General features: G+C 39.8%; 4 protein-coding genes across 4 annotated transcripts; 1 reads left to right on the forward strand and 3 right to left on the reverse strand.

Moving 5' to 3' along the window:
• Positions 1-252: 252 nt before the first annotated feature.
• On the reverse strand, positions 253-4,995 carry LOC121970637. The gene is made up of 2 exons (XM_042521463.1): positions 4,724-4,995; positions 253-558 (listed from the first exon to the last, which is right to left on the reverse strand). The coding sequence occupies exons 1-2, from the start codon at positions 4,907-4,909 to the stop codon at positions 484-486; spliced, it is 261 nt and encodes an 86-aa protein (XP_042377397.1). The 5' UTR covers positions 4,910-4,995; the 3' UTR covers positions 253-483.
• Positions 4,996-5,350: 355 nt separating this feature from the next.
• LOC121970636 lies at positions 5,351-12,098 on the reverse strand. The gene is made up of 2 exons (XM_042521462.1): positions 11,821-12,098; positions 5,351-5,728 (listed from the first exon to the last, which is right to left on the reverse strand). The coding sequence occupies exons 1-2, from the start codon at positions 12,019-12,021 to the stop codon at positions 5,537-5,539; spliced, it is 393 nt and encodes a 130-aa protein (XP_042377396.1). The 5' UTR covers positions 12,022-12,098; the 3' UTR covers positions 5,351-5,536.
• Positions 12,099-12,704: 606 nt separating this feature from the next.
• LOC121973572 (protein C2-DOMAIN ABA-RELATED 3-like) lies at positions 12,705-13,539 on the forward strand. The gene is made up of 3 exons (XM_042524973.1): positions 12,705-12,912; positions 13,005-13,100; positions 13,175-13,539. Exons 1-3 carry the CDS (start codon positions 12,802-12,804, stop codon positions 13,463-13,465), a joined length of 498 nt encoding a protein of 165 aa, XP_042380907.1. The 5' UTR covers positions 12,705-12,801; the 3' UTR covers positions 13,466-13,539.
• Positions 13,540-13,823: 284 nt separating this feature from the next.
• On the reverse strand, positions 13,824-17,721 carry LOC121970638 (elongation factor 1-gamma 2-like). The gene is made up of 8 exons (XM_042521464.1): positions 17,621-17,721; positions 17,438-17,488; positions 16,406-16,555; positions 16,257-16,317; positions 15,698-15,750; positions 15,517-15,618; positions 14,931-15,441; positions 13,824-14,460 (listed from the first exon to the last, which is right to left on the reverse strand). Exons 2-8 carry the CDS (start codon positions 17,444-17,446, stop codon positions 14,081-14,083), a joined length of 1,266 nt encoding a protein of 421 aa, XP_042377398.1. The 5' UTR covers positions 17,447-17,488; positions 17,621-17,721; the 3' UTR covers positions 13,824-14,080.
• Between the last annotated feature and the right edge of the window lie 4,210 nt (positions 17,722-21,931).

Consider the following 21,931-nt stretch of genomic DNA (forward strand, 5'->3'; position numbering starts at 1 on the left):
TTAATCTGGAGCTGGATGACCTGGCCCCCAAGCAAATCCGTAAGCACGAGGATCTCCTCATCCAACAGCCAATGTTCCAAATTTTTCATTCGAAGAAAAATATCCTACAGTGTACCGTGTACCGTAACTGAAATTCAAACTGTGAATTCTAACCGTGAATGCTTGAAAAACTGCTTGAGTGTCTTGTCATTGCAGCATAACCCAAGGGCATTATTGCATAGAAGCTATCAAAGTCTATCAAGAAATACAATATTAAAAAGAGCATCTGGATTTATTTCAATCTGGGCGACACCTCAAAACAAAAACAATCGTTCTGGATCAACACACTTGTTCAGACATATTTCATTGGAGCAGTTCTGATTAACTTCCATAGAAAACGCATATAGATCAAAAGGCAGTAACAAGATAGAAAGCAGTTTTTGCTGCTACGGCAGATGAAGAACATCTCCAGATATTATTACCATTTGGAAATGCATCACGCTGCTAGTATTTATTGTTGCCAAAGTTCTTGCACCAAAGCTGAGAAGGAATTGGGCGAACTGGGTGATGAGGCCGTTGCTGCAAAATAGATAACCAAAGTACAAAGCATCACTGTATCGTATTGTTCAGATAACAATTCATAGTAAAGCTAGCATTTGATTCTCTTTGGGATTGCAATGGATGAACTACAACCAGCAAGGCTTTCAAGGTCCCATTCCACAAAAGAAATAAACTATCCTGATTCCTGATGGTGAGGAGAAAAAAGATGCTGAAACACAGATCATATTATGTTATTTTTTATTTGAATGACTAGAATGATCCAACCACCGGAGGCATATATGACAATAACTAGTTGATCAACAACAGGATAAATTGATGCCTTTCCATCAACTCTACATGAAAAGTAGCACTAAAAATTGAGCAGTATCAACAGAAATTTATTTTCAAGCATCCAATCTAGCATCATGAAGCAAAACTGCAAACCATGTATAGCAATTAAGCTTGGCCTTGTCATTGGAAATGCGGTTACAAAACCTAGATGGAGATACTACCAGTTGACTTGAGATTAACCAATATGCATATTTAGGCAGTCATTGGTGTCCTAGAATAGGGTTAGACATATAGTTGAACTTATTCATGTATTTCAGTTCAATTAAATGCCAAATTACAATATTTATGTTACAAAACTAGGATCTATCTCGTCCTATTAACTACCATCAATATAAACTTCATATTAAATTTTTAGGATTTACATCAAACTTCCAAGAAAGACTTACCACACATATGAGTCACAGCTAAGTATAACTACTGAGGAGTTTCCTTGCCAGAACGTGAGCAATAGGTCATTGTTCTTGATGGCGGTGCCACATCTTACATCTAGGATGATAACTATTATGGACCACTGGTTTTTCCACACGATAAAAATGAAAGACACTATTGTTCTAATTCCTTCTCCTTTTTTTCCTTTCTCTCCTCTCTCTGTATTTCTAATCTCTCTGATTCTATCTCAAATTCTATCAACTTTAACTTCATGAATATAAATCTTATAAATTTATTTACTAAATACATGCTCTATTTTTATGTTTATTTTTTTACTATTAATCCATCATTTGGAACCTGTTTTACCTGTCTCCTTGGCTTTTCTCTTATTGTCTAACACAGTTGCTCATGCATTGTTCTTTTTGAGATGCAGATTATTATTAACATTTTAGTATTTTTAAATAAATCTTTCCTATAAAATAAACCAGTGAAAGTCTGCTATTTTGGACAAGGTTATTTTTTCACTAATTCTATTAGACCTGGTAAATACTAGACCATGTTTTAGAAAATTTGACTGTTGTTGAGTCTAGAAAAAAACCACACCTTGTTTTATTAAATTTCAATTTTCAATAAAATTTTATTTTATCTATGAGTGTTTTCTCACTAGCCATTTCCTACATCACTTTGGTAATTGATCAAGCTAGACAAATATTCCAGATAATGTGAAATGCACCTTCTTGCATGGGATACATGAAAACCACGGACAAGAGGTTCTTGTTGATGATAATGCATCAAAGAAAGATGAGAGGAAAATTATTCACAAATTATTCAATGAACACTCAAATATATTTAGTTTTTGTTTCTGCATACTAAAAGGAGTTTGTTCATAATACTAAATTGAATGAGGTCAAATAAGAAAAAAAATCAATTTGGTTTCATCTTCAGAAGACCTCTCATATATTTTCATTTACTAATAAAAATTAATAGAAGATATTGGAAAAGAGAGAAGAAATTGCATATGGACTTTATTAACTTAAAAAATATATATGATAGATGTCTTAGACAAAATATTTGCTAAATATGTTGATGTGGCTAATAAAATTAGCAATTCATGTTGTATGGTGATCATGTCATAAGATGGCCTTGCTATTTTGCCAATGTAAAATTAGACAAAGTAATATAAAACTTATTACATTTATATGATGTACGATTGCATCACCACTATCATCAGGTAAGTCATGTTTGTTCCAGCTATTTGGGATCGGCTACCTCAATCTTATTCCTCTATTGAATCCTATATAAAACAGCATACTAGCAATATTCAAATTGAGTAAACCATTTTTTTTTACATTTACTAATACTATTTTTTGCTCTTCCTCTTATCTTTTACACAATCCACCCTAATAGATTCCACTCTATTAGTTTTGAACATTCCTAAAACTATCATAACCTATTTTTTTCCCCATTTTATTATTTGTTAGAACTACACCTATTTACGTTTGAATATTAGTATTTTTTTATTCTTATTCTTCTAGTAATTCTACGCATCTATTTCTTGTATAATAGAAAATGTCGTTAAAAGTTTTTTACATAAATAATTTGTTTATCAAATGGGTCAAGTTGAGCCATTTATTGTTATTTTGTGTCATATAACTTATGTGTTCTATCTGATAATATGTCCTTGTAAGAGTTCTATGAATCCTAGATCTTTTAGTCATTGAAGCATTACTATTGATCTATCTTTAGTAGGATGTAAAAGGAATGATCCGAACGGAGAGGAGATTTTGGGGTCTTGTGTGGTGGTCATATTCCTCTTAGAATTAATAAAAAAATTTATAAGATTGTGGTACTACTTGCCGTACTTTATGGATCAAAGTGTTAGGCTACGAGGAAGCAAAGTAACAAACACACACAAAAGTATAAAAAAATAATTTAATTAGTTTGAGTACTACTAGTTATTGGCCTTGTATAGAGGTTAATAGGGGATTTTAAATAGTTAGGACAAAGGTAGCTTATTAATGTTGATCATAGGCCAGCTCTAATTCCTTACCTTTTGATGGCAATACTAGAAGAACTCACCAAATATATCTTATTTGTGGGCAATATTATGTTAATTGATGTAATTGTAAATAAACTGAACTAGATAATTTTAGAGAGAAAAAAAACTAGAAACTAAAGGTTCAAAGTTGAGTAGAATTAAAATTTAATATGTAAAATATAGTTTCAATAATCAGAGAAAAATCCTGGGAACCATTAAGATGGATGAATCAACTTTTTAGTTTTTTGATACATTGCATCTATTCTTTAACAAGAAGGGATATTGATGAAGAAATCATTAAAATGATGAAACATAAGAGATAAAATGGAGAGGAGCTTTTCAAGTCTTGTATGATCTTCGTGTGCTCCATCAGCTAAAAGCATAATTTTATAACATTATAGTGTGGCCTATGGTACTTTTTAGCTCACAACATTAGGTTATTAGGAAATAACACATAAAAAAATTAATTTAGCATAAATGGGAGTTTTAACATGGATGTGCGAGATTATTTGAAGGTGGAAAATTAAAAATATTGCTATTCTATAGCAATTAGGAACAACTTCTAATATATATAATAAAATGGGAGAAAAAAGATCAAACATAAAGACATGGCAAAGTTGATGATCAATAGAATTTTATAATTAGATCAGTTGATTTGATAAGAGTGAAAGGTGTAAGTAACATGGAATTTTAAGGAAATCTAGTTACTATCATAAACTTTGATTGAATTGAGTACTATTAGTGATATGATTTTTCATAGAGTTCAATGCAGGTTAAGATCCATGCAACCAACCCCAAATAGTTAGGATGAGCATGACTTAATGATGATAAAGTTGCTTACAATACCAAAGGTTTTTTTTTTCCATATTTTATCTCCTAGGAATTATGCTATATAGACCCTGATGGATGATAGATCTACAAAAATTGATGCTTAAACATTACAAGTAAGATGGTCTTATAATGGAATTAATGATAAGGCAACCTTAATCAACAACTGCATTGAGATTCCAGAATTCTCCTAGTTTGGCACGTTAAGCATACTTTAAAAGACCGAATTCCTTGATCACCTACCGTGTTCACTATTACAACTCAATTGAATTGTGACAGTAGAATGAATCTACTCCACAAAACCCCTAATATTCTTCATCCTGCCTCATCGGACTTCTAAGAACAGAAATAACTGTAGTAGACAACTTCTATACAGAAGAAATAAATCTCGCTGCTCAAAATCATCTATAACAGTCACAAGCATTTCTTACGATTCTATCTACTGGAAAAAAGAAACAGAAATACAAAATTGTCATTCCACCGACTGATTTAAATAGCAATATAAACAAAACGTTCATCTAAAGATGAGATCTTCAGATGAATATAAACAATACGCTATCGACGTAGGAGAATAGCAAACATGATGAGGCTGAGCGAGAATAGTAGGGGAGCGCTGACCTCAAGCTCGGCAGATTTTATGGCGATGGGGATGCAGACAAGGAAGATACCGAACATAGCGATCGCGGTGTTGCGCCTCCAGTGCTTGGGACGGCAATAGGGCCCGCCCGTCATGCTCCAAACCTTGGTCCTGAAATCCTCCACTCCGGCATGGTGACCGTGGCCTTCTCCGCCGCCTCCACCCATGGCGATGAGTCGATTACCAAATCCCTCTTCCTCTCTGCGCCCTACCTCGTCCAGATCCTGTGGTTTTGCCCTTCGGCCCGATGTAAAGTTGGGGAATTAAACCAGACGGCACGTGGGAATCACGTGACTTAAGGATTCGAACACGGGAAAAGCACGTGATATGGCATTATGAAAATATGGCCTCCAAAACTATCTAATCGGTTTATTTATTAAATCCATTAAAAAAAGGGATAAAGAACTACCATAAATTTACTCACGAAAAAAAATCAGCATTGCGTGTAATAAAATAACAAAAAAAAAATTTACTAGCACGGAAGTTAAAATAATACCCTTGCAATTAATGAAATATTTTAAAATTGTCCAGTTGTGTTTATATTGAGTTTGACATTGTAATCTAAGTACTAATCAAATTATGAAGGTGGGTCGATTGCAAAAGGAGGATAAACAAATGCCTGGTTGAGTATCTAACCAAATTTAACTTGCACAGTTGGCCATACGATTTACAGATTATTATCAGTCCAACAGAACCATTCGAGCCAGTGTTTCTCTCATGAACTTCTCAAACTGCAAATAAGGGAAAAAAGTGGTGGAAAATTATCAATGCAAAAGCTTGAACCAACTTCTTATCTACTTTTCTTTGGGGGTCTCCTTGTTGGTTTCTTCATTGTCCTCCTTGGGCAGTGGCTGGATCCTGACATAAGGCTTCCTAGTTAATATCTCTCCTCGCAGAGCAGCTGCGTATCTGTCATTGATATCTTCCTTGCGTTGCAGTTCGCCAAGAAACTCAGCCAGCCTCTCTTTGTTAACTTGCCCCATCATCTAAAATGTGGATCCAGCAAACAGATTAAAAGCCATGAAAAATACATACTATGAAAGCAATATGCCAGTAACATAGACACAACACAGTGATAGTAAGAACAGCAGAAGTGAAATTCCAGCACAAGCAATAACAGCTTCTTTAGTTTGATTACCTATTTAACTGAATATTGAATAGACAAGCAATAAATTTGGTGTTTGTGTATTACAAATTCCATCGGAAAGGTATTTGTATCAAGCTTTTGTGCTTAATTGATGTTAGGATGATGTAAACCAGCTAATTTTATGCAGTTATTCATCATTTACCATGCGTCATGAATCTCCAGTGTCATCTTCGCATCATCATTTTGGGGAATGCTTAGGCAATAAGTCTACCATGATCAACTTATAATAGTGAAAATATAACTAAGAAGGGCATAGGAAGGAAAAGAGTATTCAAGATAAGTAATAATTTGGAACATGTCAACTATAACCAAGAGATTTGATACGCATAAAGTAAAAGACTGTCAAAGAGTATATTCCAAACAAATACAATGATGAATTAGATATTTAGTAAGACCTGATACAAGACAACTCCAAATTGTTTTCACCAAAATATGTTTGTTTTTAGCAAATACGTTTTATCAACAGAGAATATAATTGATGTTGGAACTTTGTTACGACTGTTTGACAATGAAAAATCACCACAAGTCACAATGACTAGAAGACAAGCTATTAAGCATGAAGAGCAAAGCAAAAATTAATAATCATTTTTTACGCATAATTTCAAGGAACTGGATGACAGATAAAAATAATTATCATCACTTCAGAACCAAAGATGCCTAAAAATGAATGATAAGTGTAACATTAATTCCGAGTGCAGCTAAAGTGTGCTTATAGACATCAAATTTATTTAAAACAGATCTCTTTCCCATTTATCCAGCTGCATTAAGGTCACATGAGAAATCTCTAACAAGGTAATTCGGGGCTCAGTTGTTATTTAATTATATTACTGGGCAAGAAAAGAGATATCGTAGTCACACAAATGACTCAAGATGTTAGGATCGGTGTGGCCGGCAAGAGAGGGTGAATTGTCTACACAATAATAACAAACAAATCTTTCTCGATCTATTGAAATAATAATATACTTGTATAAACAGAATTAATAAACCAAAAAATAAGATGCTACCGATTTTTTTACTTGGTTATAACCGGGAAGGTTATTAATCCAAGAGCACTACTTAAATTCCCCTTTCGTCGTAGGCGAAGAATCACACAAAGAAGTAGAACACTTAAAGAAACTCGTATATCAGTTGTTCTAGACTATTGGGATCAGGGCTATATTTATAACCCTGTTTAGGGCGTCTGGAAGGTTCCAAGCGCCTAGAGAGGAATAAGATTTTATCCCCGTCGCGACAGCTTGCGCCACGTAGAGTTTGGCTAAGTTTTCAACTTCTGGCGCCCGGAAGGTTTCGGGCGCTCAAAACCAAAAAGTCAGCCTGTTGACTTTTTGGTCCGGGTCTTTTGGTCTGGTTCTGCTTGCTTAGGTCCGGATCTTCCGCTCCGGCTCCGCTCGTTTGGGTGATCTCGGCCATCCGGAATAGGGCTCACCCGAACCCAACTTTCGTCCTTCGAGCAATCTTCCGCTCCGACTTCTCATCCCTCGGAAACGTTGCACGTCTCCTTCTCGTCCACCCGCGTAATCTTCCACAGCACCTCGTCCCTCAGACGCACCGAGCCCATCGGCTCTCTTCTATGTCGTCCTTCTCGCTAGCTGCGTCTTTCGCTCGACTTCCTAAGTTCCTGCACAGTTAGACACAAGTATTAAATACTAACAGGATCTAACCTGACTTGGTTGATCACATCAAAACTACCTTGGGGTACTAATAATCTCCCCAAGTTAAGTTAGGGTAAACCTCAAAAATAACAGTTATAATTTTTGAAAGAGAAAAAAAAATTAAAAATATGTACTAACTACCCTCCCCCTAGATTTAATCTTCACTAATCCCCTTTTGATCACATTAAAAATTGAGATACTTTTAAAAATGACTTTGGAAAAGGTAAATATAGAGTCTAAAGGAAAAAAATGAAAAGTTAAACTTCAAGAACTCTGATTTTATTAACAAGTTTTTTTTAAAAAAAACTTTAAATGTTAAAAAGATTTAACAAGGGTAAAAATTTGATTTTTAGGAAAAAAAAATTAACGCAAAACAAACTTGCATTTTGATAACTAATTCATAGAAAATTTTCTAATAGAAATTTTGATAAGCAATTTAAAGCTTTAGTTAAATGTTTTACAGTAAGTCAATTAAACATTCAATTCAATAATTGGCTTCCAGGTTGTGGCGAGACACTAGGTCTTATTGGTTATTGAAACATCAACCACTTCTACTTCTAGACAAAACCTCTTAAAGAATTTAAATATTTAATTTTCTTTCTGAAATCCCCTAGATCTAACAGGTCATGCATCAAAAGATAATTTTAATTTAAGCAAGATTTTGGAACCCAAAATAAATTCCTTCCTACCGGATTTTATCCAAAACTTTCTAGGAACTTACTTCTGATATTTTTCTAATTTAGTCCTTATGATATTTAAGATACCAATTTAGGTTTCTATAATTTTTCCAGGTATTTTGATTATCATATGCAAAGTTTCTTGATTTTTTAATTTGGTCCTTCAATTTTTTATTTTCATTTTTTAATTTACCATACATTTCTAAGGGTATGTTTTTGCTAGGATTGTACTTAATTCCAAAACTTCCTTTTTCAAATTAATATTTTCCGTTTTTAGTTTACATAGGGATCTTGTCATGGATTTAATATCTAAATATAACTGGTTAGGGGTAGTAAACATACCTCTCTTACCAGATCTATTCTAAAGTTTGTTTCTTCCTCCTCGCTGCTACTTTCCTCTAAGGAGCCTCCCCCTTGATCTATACTCTCCTCCGGGTCAATGCAATTCCAACGTACTTCTCCATATCTGACTCTGACGACTCGTCCCACATTGCTTTCAGGGTTTTGTACTTTGTTGTGATTGGTCCCTTCTTATTTTCCTTCTTCAGCTTTGGGCAATCATCCTTAATGTGCCCCTCTTCATTGCAGTTATAGCATTTTACCTTCCTTGCTCTCCTTTTCTTTGTCTGCACTTGATTAAACTTATTAGTTTTAAAAAATTTCTTGAATTTCCTTACCATGTATATTGTTTCATCGTCGTTCAAGGGGTTGTCGGCGTCTGATTCATCCTTCTTGGCTTTTAGAGCGATGTCATTTGATTTCTCTATTTCCTGAAAATATATACAGCAAGACTCGTGAAGTTCAAAAGTTGAAAATAAGCTTTCAAGAGTGCATATCTCAAGGTCCTTAGATGTAGTAAGCATCTACTAAGGTTAACCATTCTTAAGTTCTCGGAAAGGAGTTAAGTACGTACCTTAAGGAGTCACGATTTGTTACCTTTTCTCCGAGGTTGTTGAGCTGGGTGATCAGGTCTTTGATTCTTACGTGGAGTTAGGTTACCTTCACTCCCTTGTTCGCTTCGAAAGATGTCCCGCTTAGCCAATTTGGATTCCGAGGTACCTTCATGAAGCTCCAGGATTCTTCCAGAGATCTTTGGTGGAGTCGTAGCTTCCGATCCGACTGACCTCCTGGGATGGAAGAACGCTGAGTAGATGGAACTCTGCTTTTCCGTTAGTCATAAAGTCGGCTTGCTCCTTCGTCCATGTGTATTCTTCTTTCTCGGCTCCGTGCTGATCCGTAGGTGCTACAAAACCATATCTTATACTTAAGAGAATTTCGAAGTCGGTTTTGAAGAATACCTCCATGCACTTCTTCCAAGTTGCGAAGTCTCCCTCAAATTTCGACGGGTAGATGCTGGATCCAGCCGCTTTTGCTTCGGATGGCGGTTAGTCCTTCTGAAACGGGTCTGGCTCTGATACCAAATGTTAGGATCGGTATGGCCGGCAAGAGGGGGTGAATCGCATGCACAATAATAACAAACAAACCTTTCTCGATCTTATAATAATATACTTGTATAAACAGAATTAATAAACAAAAAAAAAATAAGAGGCTACCGATTTTTTTAATTGATTATAACCGGGAAGATTGTTAATCCAAGACTCTGAAGCACTACTCAAATTCTCCTTTCGTCGTAGGCAGAGAAGCCTCTTACAAGCGTTAGAATTAAACAAAGTAATAGAACACTTAAAGAAACTCGTATATCAGTTGTTCTAGACTACTGGGATCAGGGCTATATTTATAGCCCTGATCGGGGCGCCTGGAAGGTGGAGGGAGATAAGATTTTATCCCCGTCGCGATAGCTCGCGCCACGTAGAGTTTGGCTAAGTTTTCAACTCCGGCGGCCTGGAGGGGTTCCAGGCGCCCCTGGAACCAAAAAGTCAGCCTCTGTTGACTTTTTGGTCCGAGTCTTCTGGTCCGGTTTCGCTCGCTTGGGTTCGAATCTTCCGCCCCGGCTCCGCTCGCTTGGACGATCTCGGCCATCTAGAATAGGACTCACCCGAACCCAACTTCCGACCTTCGAGCAATCTTCCGCTCCGGCTTATCGTCTCTCGGAAACGTCGCGCGCCTCCTTCTCGTCCGCATGCGTACTCTTCCGCAGCACCTCGTCCCTCAGACGCACCGAGCCCGTCGACTCTCTTTCGTGTCGTCCTTCTCGCTAGCTGCGTCTTTTGCTCGACTTCCTGTGCTCTTAAGTTTCTGCACACTTAGACACAGGGATTAAATACCAACAAGACCTAACCTGACTTGGTTGACATCAAAACTACCTTGGGGTACTAACACAAGAGACTCAAATAGTTAGGAAACTACAACTTGCAAATTCACAAAGCAATATCAAGTGGCTTAGAAGCTACATAATATAAGTTATTTTGATAGATACAGAAAACTACAATGCACTTTAAATCATATCATCATTCCATTCAAGTTTCTTTGTAATGCATTCACTAGAAATAAAAAAGGACAGCCCGGTGCACGAAGCTCCCGCCATGCGGGGTCCTGAGAAATGATCCATCGTACGCGATCTTACCCTGCTTTTTGCAAGAGGTTGTTTCTAGGATTCGAATCAGTAACCTTTTGGTCACATGGCGACAACTTTACCGTTGCGCCAAGGCTCCCCTTCCAATGCATTCACTAAAAAGTTGATTTCTAGATTGGCATTTCTATAACATTGTTAAATGCGACAGACATATAAAGTTCTTTGTGATTTACAATAAACCAGGATTTAATCAAGAAAGCAACATTTTTGCATAAACATTCCCATTGCAGATAACAGGGTTCTAAGAGATTCCTTCCATTTTCAGAGTAGTGTTCAGCATGCTTCTCTCAGTCCTTAACCGGCATAGATTTTCTGCAAGCTGAAGAAAAAAGACCAGTAAACTGAAATCATATGAAGGTGGATGGAGCACAACCATTGTTTTATCATCTTCTCTCCACTAGCCTTTTTCCTATTGATACCATAATCCAAAATACCTTCTTGAAGTCAAACTATCTCCATCTTCTAGCACCACAATCATTATTAACACAATCTTCAATATTGTTGTTCCTAAGAGTACAAGGTGCAAATGAAAAGAAAACATAGATGTACCTATGATATTTGAATAAATCAACGCTTTCTTGTTTACGAATATTCATGGACAAATGAATTGGAAATAAGAGACTGAAACATGATTACACTGCAAAAGACCCTTCATCCATTTCCCTTCACCACCCAATTTCTACTCTCAAACTTAGTCAGTGAAGACAATTCGACATTGAGACACAAAAGGAAAAGGTTCTTAGAAAGCTTAAGTTAAGGTACCTCTCTTAGCGCAACAATCATGCATGGACTAGCGCTGTGAATTCCTAACAGTAAAATACCTAACAGAAACTATGCCTAAAATGAACTTGTCCTCTCATTGGTCATCAATTCATCAAGCACGTTTTTTTCCTAAACACCATTAAATACACACTAGTAGTAGCAGGTGTGGACATAAGATTGAAATTCTTAACCCTAGTTCTGTTTCCCCTTCGAGAGATAGGAATTAATCATAAAAAATCTCTCAAAGATTTAAACATCTCCTCAAAGAAACATATAACAGAAACTAAAAGCGATCTGCGAACGGTACGGTGGATTCGGGGCTGGCAGTCTTGCGGAGGTGGGCCTCCAGCTGCTCTTGCCGAGAGTTAGTGAACTGCATCACGCAGTAGCCGATGACGCCGGGGACGACGCCGCAAGCCGCCGCGAAGAAGAAGAAGAAGGGCTTGGAATCGCGGGTCTTCCGCACCAGCCACCGCCACGACTCGCTCTTCTCCCACAGTAACGACATCTCTCCCCGCTCTCCGCCGCCCCAACCGTAGCAGTCGTCGAACTCTCTCAACCGCCCACTCACTTCGCCCTACAAATTATACGACACCGTTTTTTTACAAAATAAACTTCAAATATTACTAATTTACAGTTCGGTCCTTCTAAATCGATAAGGCTTCTTTGATTGCGAAAATAATTCCTTTTAAAATTATTTTCTACATAATTTTTATTTTCATTATAATATACAATAATAAATTTTAACTATTATTCAATTTATTCCGTAATGATTAATTTATATTAGTACAATAATAAGTAAATAGTTGTCCCCACTATAAATAATTGCTCCAATATATTTTAATTAATTTTTAATAGATAAAAATATTTCATCCATTATGTTAGGAGAAAAATATCCCCTCCTCCATGAATATCTAGTCAGGGATTGATGATACTGGCCATCTACTTATCACATTTTATTCTAATAAATAGTCAATTTGTAATTAAAAAAATGGTTCTAAAAAAAAGTCAAAAGTTTTAGAATTTGATTTTTGTTAACACGATAGGCGGTTGACCGTGATTTGCTGGTCAAAAAAGAATTGACAGGGATTCCTCGTTCCCCATTAACAATAACCCACCATTTAATCAATCTATTGACTATAAATAAACCCCGTCTTCTCCTCCCAATTAGCTTTTCCTCTCCCACTTATTCACTTTTTATCTCCTGTTCTTAACTAATTTTCTTAATCTCTTTGGATTAATTAAGAGGGGAATTGAGATAGAAGGATTGAGAGTATAATTCCAATAAATGGAGAACTTGTTAGGGCTCCTGAGGGTGCGGGTGGTCAAAGGGATCAATCTCGCCTATCGTGATGCCACCGGAAGCGATCCTTACGTTGTCGTTCGCATGGGTAATCAGGTGAGTGTTGTTTATTAGCGATGTAGTCTTGTATGCTCGAAATGGTTGGATCAGTAGTATCTTTGTCTTATTTGTCTCCTTGTTTTGGCTAGAAATTGAAGACTAGCGTGAAGAAGAACAATGTCAATCCAATTTGGAATGAAGATTTGACTCTCACCGTTTCAAATCCTCTTCAGCCAGTGAAACTTGTATGTATATAAGTTTACTATCTTTTTCAAAACGATGATGCATGAGATTGCGAGTACTTTATATGATAATGTAGAAAGTATACGACAAGGATACCTTCAGTCGCGATGACAAAATGGGAGATGCGGAGATCGACATTGAGCCGTTCGTGGAAGCTGTGAAGATGAACCTATCTGGGCTCCCTAATGGCACCACAATAAGGAGAGTGTATCCCAATAGGCAAAACTGCTTGGCGGACGAGAGTGGCATCGTGTGGAGAGATGACAAGGTGGTGCAGGACATCATACTTAGGCTCAGAAATGTCGAGAGTGGCGAATTGGAGCTACAACTGATGTGGATTAGCATACCAGGCGCTGCGGGCTTTTAGGACGATGATATGTATCTTGCAAGTTCAATTCCCAAAGCCTTATTTACTTGTTCTCCTCCATTGTATCAAATTTTTTTTACCATTTATATACACAATGACTTGGTTTTTTTTTCCCCATAATATCAAATATCAACAAGTCAAATGGATGAAATATATTATGTAACTGGTGATGTGCATATGCTTATCGAAAAATCAACAAGAGAATTTACATCGTGAAATGATCTTGGACAGACTTCAAGAAAAAACTGAGTACTAGAAAGAGGTGAGCATGGAGGATGATACAAGTACTTGTATTAGTGCACAAATGAAAATGAAGAAAATACTAACAATGACATTAGCAAAATGAAAGCAATGGATATTTAGAAATAAAAAGTAGGCAATATCAAGCATCATTTGAAAAAACAATAATTCATAGTACAAAAAGAACTCTAGGCAAATACCGGGGGTTTATTAGGGAGTACTGATTGATAACTTAAACAAAAATCAACAACTAATGATACTGAAACTACAGATACCCAACAACTAACGATACTGAAACTACAGATACCAACTGCTCAAAAATGAAGAGGCCGAAATCAGGCATCCAATTGTGATCAAGCAAAAGCTGTGAGGCTTTTACTTGAAGCACTTGGCATCCAATAAGGCCTCACCTTCGAAAGGCTCCTGATCTTCGATCATGGCATTAGCTCTCTCCATCTGCGTTTCATCTGAGATATCAACCTTTACCCAATCATAGAGCTCCATGTCATAGACCTCATCGAACACAAACTTTGGAATTTCCTGCCCTCGGAAAAGCCACAGTCCCTTCACCTTGAATGGAGGCTCAGAACCAATCACCAGCATCTTACCAAATGCATATTTTCGTGCCAAGTCCATGCGCTGCAAGAACCCACCCACCTTGTTCAGGGTCACAAATGATACTGTATTTTCATCGTTGTACTTGTAGTCACAGAACCATAGAGAGTAACCCTCAGGATCATACATGTCCCAGAAACCTGCATCCATTATTAGCATTACATACAATCAGTGAAATCTTTTTAAAAACACTTGGGTAACATATATATTGGTGCATGCACTATCAGCTCATACTTTCTTCTACCATTCAAAGAACATTTGAATGCAATATATATGCTTTTGATCCTCTTAGCAGGCTCTGGCAAATTAGATTATGGACTAATGCTTCTAGAACATCGGACCCATCAGCATGTTATTGTCAAAACAATATCCAACCACATCAAATATTAACTAGGGTGTTTTCATATAAGATTATTGGGCTCGTTATGTTATGCACATCTAAAGAAGATTACATTTTTAGCATGTCGATAACAGATAAAATACGGAAAAGAAAGTGTCAGCAAGCACTATGTTATATCACAGATTAGGCAATGCAGAATGGTTGGTAAACTAGAGGGGAAAACAATATGAAAAGGCAACAAAAAATTTATCAAAAAAAATCCAAACATACCTTTAATAGCAACCTCACGGAAGTTGGTTTTTGTATTGGAATAAAGCCTCTTCCATTCATCCAATATCATTTTACTAGGGGGAAGTAGATCTAAAGGATTTTTTGGCTTAGGCTTCGGAGCATCCTCCTCTTCCTCATTTACTTCAGGTGTTTTTGGCTTTGCAGGCTGCTGTTTTGGTTCTTTCTTAACTTCCTTAGGCTTAGCTGGTTCTTTAGGTTGAACAGGTTGCTTTTGTGAAGAAATAGCTGGAACTGAGTCTGTCTGCTTCACCTCACCTAACACCTTATGGAAATTAGGTTGATTAACCAGAGTCCAGAAATACCTTTCCACGTGGGGGAACTCTGAGGTGAAACTCTTAACCAAGATTCGAGAAAATCCAACATATAAGTTGCATGTCATAATAATATCAGCTAGTGTAATTGAATGGCCAACAAGATATGTGTTAGAAGCAAGGTGAGTATTCAAAGCTCCGAGTGCCCTCTTTAAACTAGTTATCGCTAGTTCCTCAGCCTACAAAAACATTGTCTTGTAAAGACAAGGTACAAGGTGTATATGATGCACTTGCAAAACAACTATTATACTTACAGGAGCAAGGTAAGGGATGTATCCAACTCGTGGATAAAGCCACCGTGCAATATTTACATCAATTTCCATAGATGAAAAATCAATCCACTGTTCAATGTGGGCCTGCCAAGCATATGCCAAAAAATACAATTATTTGAATTGCATTAATACGTCAAAAATTTAAGGGAGGTAAAAGACTTACAAAGTCAATGAGCGAAGAGCCATAAAGAGGATTATTCTCCTTCAGGCGTGTAACTGAAGCATGGATAAAAAAAAAAAGTAAATAAGAGTAAGACATGAATGTTCATTCACAAAAATTGCAGTTTGCAACGAAAGTGTTGCTTCCACTTGCAGTTTGACTCTAAAAATAACCATAAACTAAGCAATTATATTTTCTGAAAATGTCACCATGCGCGCATGAACATAATTATTACTGACTGTGCAGGTGGCATTTCTTTTAAAAAACACAGAAAAAACTGGGTTGCTGAAAGAAAATGGAATGCAATCCCATGCTAAAAGAAATGAAGATTCTTGAAATTTTGTGGAAATTTGTTAATTAGGATTATGTTGCTCGAACTCGGGTATTAGTGTGCCATAGGTGTGGATCTGAGTGTGAGAAACAGGGACTCAAGATTCCAGTAACTATACTATATTATTAACAATCATAGTCACGTTCATGTATCAAAGATTGTAAGAACTAAGAACCATATTTTGGGAAGAAAAAATAAAATTGTAAACTCATGAACAAAAATTCTCCATACCATATCGAGCTATAGCATTGCTCTCAAAAATCGGACCATCTGGTGTCTCCAACACAGGTATCTGAACTCAAATTTACCCAGCATTTGAAGTTGGAAAGGAGCATTTCACAAACAATCACTGTATAATGTTTGTACAAAAAATTATATACCTTCCCTATTGGGTTCATCTTGAGAAACTCTGGAGTTTTATTAGATACACCCATTTCAAAATTCTTAGCCAGCTCAATTTGAACCCCAGTGTACTCTGCAGCAATGAGTGCCTTGAAAGCGTTCTTGTTTCCATTTCCACCGTGAAAAACCTGGGTAATTAAATCTCAACATAATACAACCAGGTTTCAAAGTAAAAAAGCTACAGGCACACACGCACATAATAGTAGTAAGCTAGTTAGGCAATTCATCCAGCACAAAAAAATAATCCACTGCATAGCTCGATTTCTAGATCTAGATAATACTGCTAGTAGTGTTACAAAAAAAAAAAAAAGGAACCTCCAACATAAACTTATTAGGCATTTTTTCTAGCTGAAAATAATCCAGTGTTCATCTGGATGTTTGGACTATCCAATAATATGAATTAGATAAATAAATTGAAGAATCAATGTTTATCTGGTCGCCGCGATCCTGTGGCACCCGTGCTGGTGCTTGTCGGTGCCATCTGGCACAATATTAGATTTTAAACCTTGCATCCCACTATAGTTTAAGAGTACCAGCCAACATACTCCAATTTCTCCTCCACGACGAAGAAGTTCAGACGGCTGACAGTATGCCAGTGCAAGAAGTCGGCAAAAGTCAGACTAGATGGTCAATGAAACAGTGGACAGAAATAGCAGCATTTTTTATAGGTTAAAAGTTCCAAAGGCTCGTCCTTTATCTTCTTCTTCTTTTTTTTTTTTTTTTGAAAAGGTCGTGATTTGACACCCGAGCAACCTGAACGGCTACATTTAGTTACGGATATTTGTAGCGCCAAATAACAGAGTAAGAAACCAAACTTACTATCGCGAATCATAGGAACAAAATCCTCAAGAAAACATAATGGAAAATCCGATAAGAAAATAAAGAAATAAGAGATCTTCAACTTGTAGATAACAACATAAACTTCGACCGCGTGGCCACGAAAAATACAAACGAATTCGCACAACCACAAGGATGAGTAATTTAAAAAACACCCTGATTCAAGAACTCACCAGCGCCATTGGACCTCAGTGATTGGCGACCGCTTACGGTCCGGATGATACCTGTTCATCACATAAACCAAAGAAATGAAATCAAAAACCTTAACGACGAATCTAGCGGAACAAAACAACAAGCATTGACAGACAATGTGATCAGACGGAGAAAGGAAATATAATTGGAATTTGAGAACTCACGGAGCAGATGCGGAGAGAGATGAATGCGGCGCTGGCGACGACGCGAGCAGTCAAGAGAAAGAAAACGTGAGCGGCCGCTTTATTATATAGAGGGAAAGCCTGGTCCATCTAGGGCAGCACGTACATTAAATTTGCAATCCGGCCCGGTCGATAGCGGTTTAGGAATCGCCTATCTGAGTCGGTTCTACTTACCCAATGTACCCGCTCTTGTTGGGAAAATTCTCAGATCGGCCCTTCGTGCACGTTTTGGAAAAATATCTAAACTTTAAAACCTTCTAATGTAATCAAGATGATTACAATATTGATTATTTCATTTAATTTAATTCTAAAGTTGTAACGCAATTTAAGCTAGATTAGATTATAAAAAATAATAAAATTTTATAATTGAGACCAACATCATATAATTCAATTATATTTCAAGTTCAATATAAATATACTCTTAGTCTATTTCTTGCATCAATTGGTTGCTAATGTCGTTGCCATTGTTGGCCACCGCCACCATCTCCACCCATTCCTGTCGCCGCCTCCAACGCCAGCACTAGCGCTAACCACCTCCGTCGGCAGAGGACATCAAATAAAAGAATATAATTACCCTTGTAATAAAAAATTATATGCATAGTATATGATCCTGTCCGAGAATGAGCCGACAGACGTTAGAAAGGTGGCGCTCACACTGACTAGATGTCGACTGAAGATGACGTGGGCCTCCAACAAGCTAAGCCTACAACCACAAGTCGTTAGTACCAAGCCAGAGAGGGATTCCCCGGCGATGACCCTCCGACGCTCAAGTCAGTTAACGGTGGCAAGCGAATGAAGTAGAGAAGAAAGGAGCAACAGCGTAACTGTAGCTACAGTAGTGAATCTACCTTCGTCTAAACCTGGGGGTCCTTATATAGGACTCCCAGGAGGCGTGTGCACACTTCTCGAGGTGTGCACGCTTCTCAAAGCATATCTGGAAAGGACGTGTCAGAAAAACGTGTCTGGCGTCATACCTTAACGACCCGAGCATATCCTTGACGTGACAGTAGAAGCTTCCACTGTACGATTCTCTATCTAACCTTGTCGTCGACCATGCCGCCTGTCAATGACAATGGCCCCTAGGAAGATATCGCCAACTGCCCTTTTTGTCTTTTATTGGGCCGAGCGGGAGAGTCACTCGGCTAGTCTGTCGTCTGGGTGATACAATGGTCGAGCCGAGTGTCCGCTCGGCCAATGATCTGCTGTCCAGCACCACCCTATCGGGCGAGGGAGCCCTGTCTTCCAGGTCAATGCGGCGTCTACTACCTAGCCGAGCGGGATGGCCGCTCGGCCTTCGTCCCTCCCTGCTTTGAGCTTTATGAGCATCAAAAGCTCGGTGTATGACCGAGTTGTCGAAGTGTCGGACTGGCTACTCTTCCTGCTGATCGGGAAGGTAGTTCGCCCGATCGGACGGCTGCCTAGGACGTTGACCACTTTGACCTCCTGTCGGGTGGGCCCCACCTTACCACTGGATCACGTGCCTCCCCCTCAAGTATAGTCGAAGGAGGCTGCAAGCCCGACTGACTAGACAAGTAGTCTGGTGACCGATTGGCCGATCAGCCAATGGGTGGGTTGAATCCCGATCAGCCCATGTAGGACTGATCTTTCTCTGTCGGTCAACGCATTGAACCTTTGTACTTGGATATTTTTTCCTCATCGTTCCCAGAGGGGCGCGAGCTTGGCGATCAATGCTAACGTTGCCCGAATCTCCTCGGAATACGTGCAAATCACCCCCGTTAAGGCCGAGCACGCGCCCACACCCATTAAATATTGCCCTGTGGGAGGGCGCCACATGTCGCCGCCTCAGCCGTCGCACGTCCAAGGTGACAACTGTCGATGTGACGTTTGACGATTCTAATTCAGCGGCTGGATGTGCGTTTCGAATCTCATGCCCTGGATCGGATGGCTCCGGTTGGCTGAGCCATTCTTTATAAAGTCACGGTGTCGGCTTCTGTTCCATCGTCTTGCGTCTGCTGTGTGCTCCAGCGATTATGTGTTTGCTTGCTCCTGCAAATCTTGGCTCTTTGCTGTGGCGATCCCCTGCTCCCTGCGGTGGTCCTCTTCCTCTCGTAAGCTTTCTCTCTCCCTCTCCATTGCTGCTTTTCCGCTGCTCCTTTTCCGCCACCGTTCCAGCGTCTGTTTTGTGTTTTTCTCCCCCTTCGCCCTCTCCCTCTTTGCTTCTCAGTTTCGTGACGATGGCGAGTTCTACTCATCCTTCCGACCCAGCTCCCGATCTCTGGTATAATGCCATGGAGACTCGGTTCGATGCGGGCAACGCCGTGAGCCTGATAAACACCTTTGGCATCCCTTCTGACCATGAAATAGTCCTAGCCTCCCCGTCCGACCGGCCCAATGATCCGCCGGTCGGCACTGTCGGTTTCTTCCGAGACCAATTCGTGGTCGGTCTTCGATTTCCCGTCCACCCTTTCATAACCGAGGTTTGCAACTACTTCCGAGTCCCGCTCGCCCAACTTGTCCCTAATTCCTTCCGTCTGCTGTGCAGCGTGGTAGTGTTGTTCCGAGTGCACAACATTCCACTAACCCCTCAGGTCTTCCACTACTACTATTATCCCAAACAGTCTGACCTGGGCACTTACCTTTTCCAATCTCGTATCGGTCTGATCTTTTTTGAAAAAATGCCCACTTCCAACAAACACTGGAATGAGTACTTTTTCTTTCTGAGACTCCTCGAGTGGCCAAGCTTCCGAACCAAATGGCAGGTCGGGCTTCCCCCTCAACCGGACTTGAAGAAGTACAAGACCCGACCGGACTACCTCTATGCTACCAACATGCTGGCTGGCTTGAAATTCGACATCCATAAGTTGTTGTCAGAGGGTGTGATGTACGTGTTCAAGTTGAGTCTGATCCGAACGAAGCTCCCGAGTAGCCTAGGTATGAAATTTCTCAACCTTCTTCCTTTGAGTCTAATTGATTCTTTTCTTCTTTTGCAGCTGACATCATGATGCGCGCTCGGGCAGCCGGCATAATGAAGGCCAAGCAGGCCGAGATTGAAGCAGTCGCAATCAAGGAGATGGAACGGCTCGGCTTGACTCCCGTCGGTTCCCAAGAGGGTACGGTTGGGGAGACCCCAACTGTGAGCGAGGGGACCGTCGAACGGTCGCCCGACGTAGGAGGAGCGATTGACCCACGCCCAATCCAAGAAGTGCCACCCGCCGTCCATACTGAGGGCTCGGGGTCCTCGGACGATGAGGTACCGCTTACTCAAAAGAGATGCCGAACGGACGCGCCCTCTCGCTCTGCCACTTTGGTCGTACAAGCTTCCACGTGGGGATGCATCCCGTCTCCAGGCGCTCCCGCAACATCGGAGGCTACTTCCTCTGATCGAACTTCATCTTTGGCTGAGCTACCAGAGTCGCTCGCCGTTCGACCGATCACCTCCTTGCCTCCGGCTAGGCGGAAGATAACACGGTGCGCTATTCTTCCAGTCCCCCTTGCCCAAGCTTCCGACCCGGCAGCCTCTTCTCAATCGACGTCGAGCGGGCGACGATCCATCACCGCTACGCTTCGCCTACCGACAAAGGACCTTCTCGCGCCGAGCGACCAACCGAGCTCTCCCCAGCATCAGGTCTATATTCGTGGTCGACTCGCTCGTATCTGGGAGGAAGCAAGGGCACGAGGGCGGTGAAATCCCCTGGCGTGCTCGCCAATAGTCATCTAGAAATGTCCACCGGGGTTAGTATTCTCAACTATCAATTCATGAATTACCTCCGATCGGCACTAATGCTTGCTTGCAGTTCTGGGTGGAGAACATTGCTATGTGCCAGCGGCTGGCTCAAGTGGAGGACGAGCTGAAAAAGCTCAAGATTTCCGGAGAAGCCTCCTCCTCCCAAGGGCCACCGATCGCTCGTCTGCAGGCTAACCTGGAAAAGGCCCAACAACTTCTGTCGGCGGAGCAGCAGAAGTCTACCGACCAGGCTAGTAGGCTGGGCTAGATCGAGGCACAATTGAAGACTTATGACCAGAAACTCGATCTGGCTTCCATAAGGAAACAACGGGTCATCGCCGACTTGGAACAGAAGAACAAGGAGGCTCGGCAGTTGGCCGAGAAGCTCAAGAATGCGGAGAACTCCCTGGTTGCCGAGCGAGAGAGCCATTCAGCTAAGGAGGCGGAGCTTCAAGATCAAGTGAAGCGCCTTGAAGAGGATCTGGAGGCCTCCCGCGCTGCACTAACAGCCTACTAGGAGGCTGAAGCGGGTCCCTTCACGGTCCTAAGGCAACAATACTTCCGCTCAGACCAATTTCTGGAAAAGGCGACCAATCGGATTGTCCGAT

This window comes from Zingiber officinale, chromosome 4A (assembly GCF_018446385.1).
Source record: "Zingiber officinale cultivar Zhangliang chromosome 4A, Zo_v1.1, whole genome shotgun sequence".
Lineage (NCBI taxonomy): Eukaryota > Viridiplantae > Streptophyta > Magnoliopsida > Zingiberales > Zingiberaceae > Zingiber > Zingiber officinale.